General features: G+C 39.4%; 1 protein-coding gene across 2 annotated transcripts in view; it reads left to right on the top strand.

Annotated features, from left to right (window-relative positions):
- Positions 1-10,459, top strand: part of SECISBP2L (SECIS binding protein 2 like) — a 46,403-nt gene extending 35,944 nt beyond the window's left edge. For both annotated transcript variants that reach the window (XM_072962484.1, XM_072962483.1), the window contains exon 18: positions 6,142-10,459. In XM_072962484.1, the coding sequence (XP_072818585.1) occupies positions 6,142-6,824 (683 nt within the window). In that variant the 3' untranslated portion in view covers positions 6,825-10,459. The remainder of the gene's footprint in view (positions 1-6,141) is intronic.
- The last annotated feature ends 3,679 nt before the right edge of the window (positions 10,460-14,138 follow it).

Raw genomic sequence — 14,138 nt, forward strand, 5'->3', positions numbered from 1 at the left:
CTTCAACTTGGCTGCTTCTTCTTCTTTTCTCTTTTTAATCTATCCGGGAGTTTATCAGATAGTTTGTTGCCAACCTAAAATTTAACATGTGAAAAACTGAGTCCCCATTTTCTTGCTTTCTTCTCACATTCCTTCCTGCTCTCCCAGTCTGTGACTGTGGTTAAATGTTTGGAATGCTTCTGACAAAGCTCCAGACCAGAGGCAGTTAATAAGTTATTGTGCACCTTTACAAAACCATTGGTCAGGGATAGGTGATTCTGGCTTAGAGGCAGACATATTTCTTTGGCTGAAGTGAGACCAGTTGAAAATAAAGAAGATAAAGGGCCAGGTTTGTAAATGAGATCAGTTCTCTGTGTACTGATATGCCAGATCTCAAAGGTTAACTGCAAGATAAATTCCTAAAGCTGTGGGTTTAGGGAAATGACAGTGATCTTCATTTAGGCACATAAAGAGAGAAGTTATAGAAAAAACCTCTCAAAGACTTAGGAGATGTTTTTAAAAAGCACCAGATTTAGTATTCAGAGATTGAAGCCTTGGCTTTTTCACACTCTACCTGGAGTATTTAGATATAATTGATTAATTTCTGGGCTTCAGATTTGTCTTCAGGAGAGTGAAGAAAGTTTGTTCCGGTCATCTATGAGGTTTCATTCAAAGCTTAAGTTCCCTGAACTAATGGTTGAATTCTAAGAAGGGATTTAGACAGAACCGTAAAGATTCTGGCCTGATGACCTAATTTATCAGGATGCCAACAAAATGAGTCAAAATAATCATAAATAATTTACTTTGAGAGCAAAGCATAAAGTTACTGTATCTGCATCAGATACATTTAGCAACAGATGTAAAACCCACTGATGTAGCCTGAGAAAATAGGATATTTAATTATTTCACAGTGTCATCAAGCTCCCTAGCTCCTTCCTTCTTTCTGTTCTTCCATTTTCAGTCTGTGGCTTCTTATTCTTGTGCTCATCATATCATGTCCATAAAGAGCTGCAGTGGCCTGGGCATCATGGCAGTAGTCGAAAGCAAGAGGTTCAAGCAGTGTGCCCTTTTCATTAGTGAAAAACAATTTTCAGAAGGCTTTCCCTTTTGTCTCATTTGGCCAGAGCCAATCACATGACTGCTTTTAGCTGCAAGGGAGATGTGGGCAACAGAGTATTTGGCAAAGGAGAATAGGATAGTCATGGTAGTCTAAGAACTATTTTAATTCATGCTCTGGGACTCGGCTCAAGTTAGGGGGTTCTGTTAGCCAGGAAGAAAATGAGGAGTGATTCTTCTGATTTCCACAGTTTAAAGAAAAAAACGAAACTGGGAAAGGGATGTTAAACGTTGGTAGCATAGAAAGGCTCTTATGATAATCCAGTCTTACTGTTGTTTGTGTGCACCTTAGTTGCTTCCTTTGCTTGTTTTCCTTCCACCTGAGCTGAGTCTCAATTCTGTCATACTAACAAGAAACAAATAGTTTCAAACATAAATCCCAACTAAACTGTACATTCTTCGAGAGGAATTTGGCACATAACGGGTACCTGACGTATCATAGTAATAGCTCACTTACTGAATTCTTACTAGGCGCTGTTCCAGACACTTCATGTTTATTAAGACATTTAATCCTCTGAGCAATCCTAGGAGTAAGAAGTTTTGTACTGCATTTTACAGATCAGGAAGCTAAAATGAACTGAGGCAAATAACTTGCCAGTATCACACAGCTGGTAAATTTGACTTTTGGCACCTGTACTGTTAGCCAGTGGGGTGTAAATTCCCTGTCTGTTGAGTGAATTTCCAGTAGGACTATATAGTAGGTTTTCAGTAACCGCTTAGGAGGCTAGGACAGCCTTGATGTGCAGTCCATCTGTCTTGAATTTCCTGCTCATTCCCTACCACTGCCCCTTCCTCTGTAGGCTCTTGAACTCATTTGCTTGTTCCTTTACTATATACAACTATCTGAAGATGGACAGCTTCTCTCTGTGTCCTGACAAGGGAGAAATACACACACCTCATTCTCTGACAAACGCATTAGTGATTTGAAAGTTGAAGAGACAGTTTCACAAAGAACCAACCAGCAAAACAAGAAAGCATAGAGTGGTTAATAAGCAAAGAACAGTTTTATTGAATAAGTTCTGCAAAAATAAACCATTCAGAAGCAAGGTAGGTTTGGTGAATCAGTACCATTTCCAGGTTTGTTGTGATCTTTGACCCTGCCTTTAACTTGCTTCCTAGTCCCTTCTGCAAAAGCGGACTTCTGGATGTGCTATTCTGACTTTAGACATTCAGCGCCTTCCCGACCCCAATCCCCATCTCCCCTGTCCCTGCCTACAGGTAGCACTTTCATGGCTGCTCTGTTTCTCCCTGTCACAGTCATGTGTTGTGTGTGCTCATCCATTGTTGATCTAGCTTCACCCATTACTTTAAGGTGGGAGCCTGGGCCCTCTGTAATGGATATGTCACCTCAGTGGCTCTTTGATCATTGTGACAGATTTCTTGCTAGCTAATCACAGAGTCCCTTGTCTTTGCTTCCAAGGTCCTCTCTCCCTTTCCTTTCCGAAGAACCCATTTGGCTTTCAGCTCACCAAGAAGCTGAATGCCCAAGACTGAGCCTGCAGAGAGATTAGGCCTGCTCAGTCTGCTGACTTCCTTTCTTTTCCTCTTCCTTTGGCTCACTTCAAGGAGGGGAGGTGGGATTTTTTTCTAAGACCTCACATGAATTCTTGTAGTACTTTTGAAGGAGGAAAAAAATTGTTGGAAGTGTAAATGTGTACCTAAATTTTTAAATTGTACGGTGGTTTTATTTTTCTGCAGAATTAAATATATGGGTGATTTTTTTTCATTTAACGTAAAGGCTTATTTTCCCAGCACATACTGTATGCTAACTGTAGGAACACAGAGATGAGGGGGTGTGGGAATAAGGAGGGAGGAGAGGGTACAACAGCAAACATAAAGCAGATACTTTGAACCAAATACGCAGAAAGTGCTGTGGGAGTTCCGGTTAATAACTGACTCACTTAGGAAAGTCAGGAAAGGCTTTGTAAAGGAAGTGACATTTAAGGATGGTTTTCAGGGATAAGTAGGAGTCTGAAGGGTAAAGGAGGAAAACGCATCTCATGCAAAAAGAATAGCTTATGCAAAGCAAAGAATTGTACACATAAAAAATACGACTTCTGTGAGCTGTGAGAATTCAAGGCAACTTAGAGCCTGGAATGCATGGCTGGGGGTCGAAATAAATAGGACCAGAAAGATGGATTATGAAGGACTTGGTTATGCTCAGCTAAGGAGTTTGGGTTACTAGGGTAATAAAAAGCCAGTTAGACAATGATGTGGGCAATTCACAAAACCAATTAGAAAGATACTGTAGATGTATAGCAAGGTACAGAAGGCTGGAGCTAAGGCACTTGTGACCAGATTTGGTAGTTGCTGAGCTATAGGTGATATGGTATACTTATGAGTTCAATGGGATGAAAGTATATATAAAGGAGAAAGATAAGATCAAGGATTACTATGCGGTTTCCTGTGCTTTGAGAGTGTGAAAATGATGTTATTAACTGAGAGTGAGAATAAAGGAGGAGGCTAGATTTTTTTGTCATGAGGTAGGAATGCAAGTGGAAAGACCATTGTACGCTTGAAGTAGCTGCAGGAAAGAAAGGTTTTTCCCTAAACCATGTGCCCTGACTTCAGGTGGCCAAAATATGGTCTGGAGCAATATATAAATTGATAGGTGAAAATCAAGTTAAAAATATTAATATGAGTAGGTTTGCTTTATCACCACAGCTTGATCATTATGCCTGTAAAATGCAAACAGCAGCTGTTAATGCAAATAGAAGAGAATTTTTATTTTTTAAGAAAAGGCAAAAATGAATAAATGGGACTACACCAAATTAAATAGCTTCTGCATGGCAAAGGAAACCATCAACCATCAAAATGAAAAGGCAGCCTACTGAATGGGAGACAATATTTGCAAACCATATATCTGTTAAGGGATTAATATCCAAAATATGTAAAGAACTCATACAACTCAAGAGCAAAAACCCAAACAATTGTATTTAAAAATGGGCAGAGGATAAAAATATGCATTTTTCCAAAGAAAGACATAAGATGACCAACAGGCACATGAAAAGATGCTCAGCATCACCAGTCATCAGAGAAATGCAAATCAAATTCACAATGAAATACTACCTCATACGTGATAGAATGTCTATTATTAAAAAGACAAAAAATAAAACAAATGTTAGTGAGGATATGGAGCAAAGGGAGCCCTGGTGCATTGTTGTTGGGAATGTAAATCGGTGCAGCCACTAAGAAAAACAATACGGAGGTTACTCAGAAAATTAAAAAGAGAACTGCCGTATGATGTGGCAGTTATACCTCTGGGTATTTATCTGAAGAAAACAAAAACACTAGCTCAAAAAGAGATACTCACCTCCATGTTCATTGTAGCGTTATTTACAATAGCCAAGATATGGAAGCAACTTAAGTGTCCAACAATGGATAAGTGGGTAAAGAAGATCAACGGACAAAGAAGATGTGTGTCTTTATACAGTGGAATATTATTCAGCCATTAAAAAGAATGAAATCTTGCCATTTGTGACAACACGAATGGGCCTTGAGGGTATTGTGCTAAGTGAAATAAGTCACCGAGAAAGACGAACACCTCATGATCTGATTTATACGAATCTTAAAAAACAAAACAGAACAAAAAAATAAACCAAGCTCATAGATACATAGAACCGATTGGTGGTTGCCAGCGGCAGGGGGTCGAGTGGGTGAAATGGGTGAAGAGGGTCAAAAGTTACCAACTTCTACTTATATTAAATAAGTCCTGGGGATCTAATATACAGCACAGTGACTATAACTAATAATATTGTATTGCATATTTGAAACTTATTAAGAAGAGGGTAAATCTTAAAAGTCCTCATCATAGAAAAAATCTGTAATTATGAATAGGGATGGATGTTAAGTGGACTTATTGTGGTGATCATTTTGCAGTATGTACAAATATTGAATCATTATGTTGTGTGCCTGAAACTAATATAATGCTATATGTCAGTTATACCTCAATGATTAAAAAAAAAACCTAATGAATAAAATAAGAAAAAAATAGAAAGGTGGGAGAGCTATCCTTCACCTCCTGATTCCTAGTACATGTTTTTACTCTAAACCGACTATCTGTCATTAAAAATAATTGGTCATCACCACTGTATTACATAATAACACTAATTATTCTTTTTGGCTCTAATGTCACTTAGTAAGCTGAGCCATATATTATAAAAGAAGTTTTCACAAATGTTAGAAATGCATGGCTGGCTTCTTTGCTTCTAAATGGAAACACAAGTTCCATTACAGGCCAAAAGACAGCTGTAGATAACTTTCAGAGAAAGCACAATACAGACCTGTCAGACCAAAACCATTTCTCATGGACATCTTGGCTCTTCTGTTTTTGACTCGTGGATCCGGACTGTGTACAGTTGGGCAATTCACTGGTCTTTATGAATATATAGATTTTATATAAATGTCAGTGAGCTCCTATTGATAAAAGATCTTTTGCATTCTGAAGCATTAATATACTTATTTTGGCTTCTTTGTTTCTGTATGTTAAATGTACTGGTTTCTTTTGATAAAATTTTTGAGAACTTTTTCATTTATAACTTTTAAACTAGTATTAGAATAAACTAAGTATTTAGTTTTTCCAATCAATAGGTGAGCCAACAAATTTCTGTAGTTTGTTCTTCCCTCTTTTAAGAGTTGCCTGCTAAAAAGGATGCAAATGAATTACTTATTTATAACTTAGATGATTGATTTCTTGAATATGTGTAAGCACATTTGACTGTCCTTTATGATTGTATTACTGCATTCTGTGGTTCTTATTTTGTGGTTGGCTTTATTCCTTAGATAACTATGTAAGTTTAAAAAGCTAAAGCTCAAAACTGTTCTTAGAAACAATGAACAGTACACATAAATACATTAAAAAATATGTTCAGTATATTGTATATATGTATTTACATGCAATATATTGTATATGGGTGGACAAACTGTAACAATTCTACTTAATAAAACTGAAAAATGAAGAAGAAAACAGGAAAACCAAACAAAAAAAGAGTTTCGTGATTCCGAAACAGTGTTCTGGTTTTTAAAAAATCTGTTTGATATTTACAGAAACAAATTGGAGAAACATGGTGGAAACTTCAGATGGACTGGAAACATCAGAAAATGAGAGGGAGGTTTCTTGTAAGCACAACACATCTGAAAAACCCAGTAAACTTCCATTTGACACAGCCCCTGTTGGTAAGCAGCCATCGTTAGCGGCTGCGGGCAGTGCTACCTCAGCAACAAACCCTGGAAAATCGACAGTGAGCGATAAAGAGGAAGTGAAGCCAGACGACCTGGAATGGGCCTCACAGCAGAGTACAGAGACCGGCTCTTTGGATGGCAGTTGCCGGGATCTTTTGAATTCCTCCATCACCAGCACCACCAGCACTCTTGTACCTGGCATGCTTGAAGAAGAGGATGATGAAGATGAGGAGGAGGAGGAAGATTATGCTCATGAACCCATATCTGTAGAAGTTCAACTCAACAGCAGAATTGAGTCTTGGGTCTCTGAGACCCAGAGAACGATGGAAACGCTTCAGCTTGGAAAATCCCTAAATGGTTCTGAGGAAGACAATGCAGAGCAAAGTGGGGAAGAGGAAGCAGAGGTGCCTGAGGTGCCAGAGCCAGGGATGGAGAGCGAGGCCTGGACCACTGACCATCAGGCAAGTCAGGAACCACAGAAGCCCAGCAGCTGCAGCTCCCTGAACAGGGAGCACTCTGATTCTAATTATACGCCCCCGAATCTATAACTCAGGAAATGTCAGCTCTCCGTCTCCAGCTATGTAAGGGTTGCAGCCATTATCTTTCATGCGTCATCTCAATATTTTGCACTGTCCAGTATTTAATATATGTATTTAATTCCTGACAGATGTTTTTGTAGCTGACTTTTACTTGTTTTCCTATGATCTATATAGCTTAGCTTTTGATTAGCACATAAATGTCTTTCTAATAACTGTGTGGAAAATTCAGAGTTGTTTCAGCTCATTTTGTTATGGAAAATAATGATTAAAAAAGAAGACCAGGTTTTAAAGAAAGTAAATTTAGAATGCCTGTTTAGAGTCATTCTGAAAGGTAAAGATGAAGGTTCTAAGGATAGGAAGAGTTACCAATGTTTGCTTCAAGCCCACACCTCTTTTACTCTAATTTGTCTGACCAAAAAGTTGTTTGGGCTTCTTTAAGAAAGAATTGGAGGTAGAGTTAGAAAACTTTAATTAAAAAATAAAAAGGCTGAGAGTAATACTAAGTTCACAAAAGTGTTTTGTGTTAAAAATTGATGCAACTTTTATTTAGTCCACCCATGCTTATTCAGAAGTCACTGATCATTGTAATTGATTAAGGTTGGGATGGGCCTCCAATACTTAGGCTGGCAAAGGAGCCACCATGGTAGATTAGAGCTGACCTTATTTGTGGGAAGTGATTGATGTCTTTAATAGTGAGAAGTCACCCATGGTAGGACCCTCCAGGTTCTGTTTCACGTTTGCTTCTTACTTACCTCAGGAATGCTCTTGTACATAGTCAATTTGCATAAAGTTAGGCAAATTTTGACAGGTGAGTAACTGTAACCAATTGTATGACTGCAGCACTTACATGTGAACCAGCTGGAAACAAAGTCTTGTACTGTTGTCTTCTCTCGCATGCTTCTGATTCAGGATTCTCTGGACTTCAGATATGGATTTGATTGGGTATTCAAACTTGTCCTGAGTGAAAAACCATTACACCTTTAAAAAAAAAAAAAAAGATATTGTGCCCCTAGCCTTGAGCACCTGCCACGTAACACTGACCATGGTTATTATAGGAGGTCAGGGAAAGGAACTTAACGCAGTTATAACATGTATCCTGATAATCAAGGCTTGGAAGAGGAAGTTCTGAAGAGAAGAGGAAGTGGTTCTAATTCTGCTGAGACTATTAGATGATTTTGGAGTACGTAGATAGGCGCAGGTATTATTTCTTGATCCTGTTATTGATCTCTGCCCTTGTGGCATGTGTATACCTTCTTGGAGAAATTAAAGTTACTGAGCTAAATGTTTTATTTGCTGGTCAATCACCGCCTGGTAGTGACCACTGCAAGTCTATAATGGTGGGAGAACTACAAATTACCATTTTTTCTGTCTTCCCCCCAAACACCCACCACTCCAGCTGACCAGCACACATGGGCGTGCATACACACAAACACACACAGGCATGCATGCCAGCTTGACACTTCCATCTCCCATAGGCAGGCACAGACCTGGCGGGGGGCGGGTATTTTCCCTGCCGAGGTTTTATGGGGCAGAGCTTTGCCTCACAGAAGCAAGAAGGAAGAATTGGGCAGATTCTTCACAGAAATGCATTGGGACTACTGTGCTAGTATTGGCGTTTTATAACCCTGGCATTTAATTACTGGAGAGACCAGCTTCTTGGTTGATGACTTAGTTATTTGTGAATTGTGGAAGTTTAGGAGCATCGCTGTGTAGAAAACGTCAATCAACTTTATTAGTGTGCTCAAAGGGTGCACTGCTGTCCTGTCTGAACTGTTCTGCAGTATAGACTTCTTGGGCACAAAGTAACCAGTACTTAAGGGAATGCAGCATGTAAGGAATGAAGCCTCTGAAATAGTGATCATGGATTTATATGTGGCAGATCCTGCTGTCTCTGTACATTTGGAAGTGTTAGTTGGTTTAAAGAAATGATAGAGATTTTGAACTACTGACAATCTTAAAAGTGAATTGAAAACCTCTTACTTTTTAATGGTGTAAATTTCCTTTGCTCAGTGTCAGTGATTCAGATAACTCTTGATCTTAAGGTAGTGGCTTTTCAAAGGTTTCTTATATTTTCTATCTCTACTGACTGAGATTGTCATTTTAGATTTTTGACATTTGTATCAAAAGAGAAGTTGAGGAAATCTTCAGAACACCAGTAACTTTGAATTTTGCTATTGACTCCAGGAGTGTTCAATTACGTGTTTGACAAATGCTCTTGCACATGCAGTATCTACTGCCCACAAACCCAAGGGACCATGGGTTTTTTTTTTCATATAAGACAGGTCACCTCCAGAGGATAACCCAAAATTTATTAAAGGAAAAGCTACTGTGTCGAAAGTATGCTTAAAAAAGTATTAATAATGTCTTTATTATTTGCTTCCTTTAGATAAATTCTGGAAGTTGTATATATTATATGTAGGAGGAGGTGTGAAAAATTAGGAAAGTGGTTTTTTTTCTTTTTGGATCTGGGATGAGTGGCTCTTTGGAGATCTAGAGAGAGATCTAATGGTAAGAGTAAGGGTTCGTCATCACAAGAAATGAAAACCATCGTGACTTTTTTCTTTGTGTGTAGAGGTTGTTTTACTGACAATAATTAATAATTAGATTTCTATTTCAGTACATAAGTATATGAATTACAATATGAATTGCACTCCCAAAACTAGATTTCTGCTTTAGTAGGTTTGTTTGCTGTGAAGAATACTTCTCAAAAGACAAATATTCATATTAGCTTAACTTTTGGTTTAAATATGTTTGTAAATGATGTAATATATTTCTTTTGACTAAACATGGGGAAAATGTGTTATACATTGAAAAGTTTTTAAAGGCTTTGACTGGAGGTCATTTTTGCAGAGATGGTATTTTATATGCTTCCAGTATTTGGAAAAGAATTAGTCAAAAGGAATTCACATAGTTTAAATATTGAGAAATTAATATTCAAATAATGTACTTGTCTGATTTCTTAATAAGCTGGGGGAGGTGGGGGGGTAGGAATTACAACGTGCAAATGAGTAGTGAATTCTACATTCATTTCCAACTCTTTAACATAAAACTGTTCAATCTTAACACATTGTTACTTTAATATATGTATAAAGAAGTATTCCTGTTTGTAAAGCTGCTGTTTGCTTTGAAAAAAAAAAAAACTTGTCTCTTAAGTATTTTCTGTATGTTGTGCCAACAGGGTAGAACATTAACATCCATTTAAACATTTTCTCTTTTTTTAATTTTAAAATTTTCTGTGGAATAATTTATTTACAGATAATCTTCCTCCTCCTTTGTTCCTTCCAACCTTCACACACATCACAGAATCAGCCCGACTGTTTGCCTGATGAGAAATCTAAATCCTAATTAATGATAAAATTTAAACTTTGTTGGCACATTACACCTTAGAAGTATTTGTATTATTTTATAATTTAATTTCTAAATATACCACATGAATTTATAATTTAATGTCTTAATTGTAATGCTCTAATAAAAAAACTAGCAAAATTAGTGTGAATTATGACTTGAAGGGGACTTTCATCTTGTTAGTTCTTTCCTGTATGAAGGATGATTGTTATATCACATTTTAGGGGTAATAACAGCTTTTTTGCACTATGTAAATACTAGTGGAGATTCTTCTGTAACTAATAAAATAATTATTGGAATGTAGTCTATCATTTCAGAACAGGTATTTAAGGAATTTGTTACTTGCTCATCATGTAGGATAGAAAAAAAAAAGAAGAGTCTAGCTTATAATATCCCTTAGTGCTCTCGTGGGTTTGCCCGAAGCTGGTAACATCTGCAGGAAGGTGTTACTAGTAAGCCTCTTTGTTTGGGATGGTTGGTGTGATCTGTGCCACGAGTCTAATTAAGCATCTCGCCAGGGACCATCCTGGTTGTTAGGAAAAGGCTCCTCCAAATTCCTTCTCCTTTTTATGGTAGTCAGTCTGTGCCAGGCATTGTTCTAAGAAATTCCCAATATTAACTCATTTAATCCTCTAAGCCGCCGTGTGAGGAAATGCTGTGGACAATTTCTCACTTTTCAGATGATGAAACAGTCATGGAGATGTTAAGTCACTTGCCCAAGATTCCACAGCTGGTGAATGGCAGAACTGGGCTTCAAACTCTGTTCCGTGGCCAAGTCCATGCTTGTGTTCACTGTGTCGGCACAAAACGCGCAGGGTGTGCACACTAAGCAGTGCTTCCCCTCACCTTCTGGACGTGTCTTCTGGGGTGTGAGTTGTGCCGGGGCTGAACGCATAGACTCAGAGACTGGATTTACTGGGCCTCACCTGATCTCTCTTTGCCTCGAGTTGTCCTAGACCTTATCACTGTGTCACAGTGAAGTGTACGGAATCTGAAAAGAGTAGACAACCTGTTACAAAACAGTAGGATCACTAATTTTCATCATGAAGAGAAAGGGATTTTGATAATCACAGAAAGGAAGGATGCCTCCTTTCAGTTGTGTCAGAATAGTTCATTCTTTTGGACCAATATTTGTACCACTCTGATAGAGTTCCTTTCCTAACGGTGATCAGTTTTTCTTAAAACTGACCAGAAGAGGGTGTGCATGGCACCCGAAAGCAAAGGCTACCGTGTAATATTAATAATTTTTTTTTAAGTGAGAGAGGGAAGAGAAGTATCCTAAACTATGGCCCTTACCATAAAAGGTGCTTAGTTCTGAGTCTAAGCTCAGAACTCAGGAACCATACCCATAGGTATCATATCATCTTAGAGAACACCGTCGACAGGCATTTAGATCACATGTTTAGTAGTTCAGTCATTTGAAATTTCTAAATTGTCTTAGCAATTCAGTATTTCAGTTTGACTTGGGGTCTCCTGACATGCATGAAATATGACACCTGGCTTACTACATAACAGGTAGTAATGGCAGCCTTGTGGGTTGCAGGACCCAGACATGCTCCACTGGAAGCTTCCACAGTGCAGGGTTTGGAGAAAGGGGAGGTGTTTCCATTTTGGACCCAATCTCAATCTCTCTTTTCTCTCACCCTGCTCCTCCCACCTTTTTGACACTTTGAGTAATTATTTGACAATCTTTGCAAGCAAAGAGGCATTTATTATTGCAGAAACTGGTTGGATAACTGCCTATAACCTGGCTGCCTGTATCCAAGATTCCAGTCGATACAGAGGGTTAGAGCAAGAAGATAACTAAGTTGCATGCAGCTTGGAGCTCCTGGCTGAGTGTTCTTTATCCAATTGCTGAGGAACCGGAGAATGCAGTTGTGAGTCAGCTATGGTTTGGGGCCTGGAGTAGTGTAGATCTGTGGAATGAATGTGCTTTCTCTCCTCAGAAGCATGAGGTTCGCTCAAGGCCTCAGATGACCCAGAGAACAGGTAATAACCACCACCAGCTTCCTGTGGTGAGACCGATTTGAGGCAGTGTTGGTTGCACCCTTGTCTACTAGAGGAAGAGTGATGTGAGTAAAAGTGGTACCTCCTTAGGTGTGCTTAGATTCCCCAGGTTGTCTTTGGTACTCAGTCTTTGTTTCCCTAAGTTGGAGCACTTTCATTGCTTTGCAAACCCTCACTTTGGGAATGGGGTAATGAATTGAAATTTAAGCAGTTAATTTTGTGTGTTAGCTCTGGTTAAGGAAGAATGAGACAAAAAAATTGAAAATTACTGTTTTCTCAATCACAGGAGAAAGATTAGAGGTCATTATCCCTTATTGTTCTTTTTCCTTGCTTTCCTTTACCTAAAACCCATGTCATAAGGCGCATGGTGAGTTTCTGATAAATACTGTAACATTTATAATTAAGAATGTAAGAAAGATCTACATTCCTACTCTATTCAATTCAAGCACAGTGATGACCAAGAAAAAGGATACGAGTGTTTCTTTAATTTTTACTTTTTCCCTAATACTTAAGATGCACTATTTAAACGATTTTGTAATCTTCCAGATCAGGGGGTCAGTAAACGCAGCCTGGGGGCCAAATCAGCCAGCAGCCTGTTTTTTTGTAGATAAAATTCTGTTGGGACACAGCCTCACCCATTTATTTATATGTTGTCCATGGCTGCTTTTGTGCTACAATGACAGAGTTGAGTCGTCATGACAGAGACCATCTGGCCCGCAAAGCCTAAAATATTTGCTCTCTGGCCACTTTACAGAAAGTTTGCCAACCTCTAAAATTTAGACAATGTCTAATAGCACTCAACACTCGTGTGATTTCCCCCAGTTCTTCCCTTTATTTCTAGGGAGGATACATCTATCACGGATTTACACACGAAGAATCACACTGAGTTACCCAGTGATGGAAGGCGTGCGGCTGCCTGGGAGGAACACCCTTCAGAAACAAGCCCTGCTGCTTTGTTAGTACAGGGATTTGGGAAGCCAGGCCTCGTGTTTCTCCTCCTCTACTCCCTCTGGAATGCTGCGCAGTTCCCTTGACTCCCTGGCTCTTGGTTTCTCCTTTATCAGTGAAGGATGTGACAGTTGAGTCAGTTACAGGACCCTGAATCCTCCTTGCATCCTCCTTGCATCCTCCTTGGGGAAACAGTGAGGTTATTCTTTGGTCAAGAGTGGTCATGAGCTGGACCAGGGCTGGGCACTTTCCTAAAGCCACCACAGCCAAGGACTGACTGCTAGCACCCTCAAAGTGGCTTGGTACCCAGAATGGGCCGTGGTGATTAAGCCAATCACCCTAGTTTCCTTGAAAGTTTAGAGACCACAGAAAATGGAGTGGGTATGCCTAGACAGCATAGAGGCCACAAGAGCAACAGAGCAAGGATCTCCCCTCTATGCCGACAGCTTTGCGTTTTTAGCCTGTTCTGGGCCTTTGAGCTCTACTGTTTTTTCTTAATTATAGAGAGCTTTTCTGTTTTTGACAAGCAGCAAAATCTTACGTAGATGATCTTCAAGGTTCCTTCAAACACAAATGGCCTTACAGTTCTAGGAAGAGAGGGGTTCACCATAAATGCCTTGTGAACTTGCCACCCTCATGGTGACACGGGCCAAGGACCAGCATTGTGTCAGGATGGGTGGCTTGGGGCATAAAGAACGGTCCCAGGGCTGCAGTGGGGTCTACAGCTGGGACACGAGAGGATCAGGATGCTTCCTCCAGGCAGAGTTGTGGATGTGGAAGCCTTTCAGCCACTTCAGCCACCACCACCACCACCTCCTTTACACCTGTATAGGGTGTCCAGAACCAACTGGCCCAAAACTTTGAGATCATCCTTCACCCTTGTCCTTCCCACACATCCAGTCTGTCAGGAAACTATTAGTTTCACACCAAACTACATCCAGAATGTAATGACTTTTCACTCCTTCCTGTCTTCACTGTCTCTCACCTGGATTCTTGCAGTCATCTCTGCCCCGTTATACAGCT

This window comes from Vicugna pacos, chromosome 6, assembly GCF_048564905.1.
Source record: "Vicugna pacos chromosome 6, VicPac4, whole genome shotgun sequence".
Taxonomy (NCBI): domain Eukaryota; kingdom Metazoa; phylum Chordata; class Mammalia; order Artiodactyla; family Camelidae; genus Vicugna; species Vicugna pacos.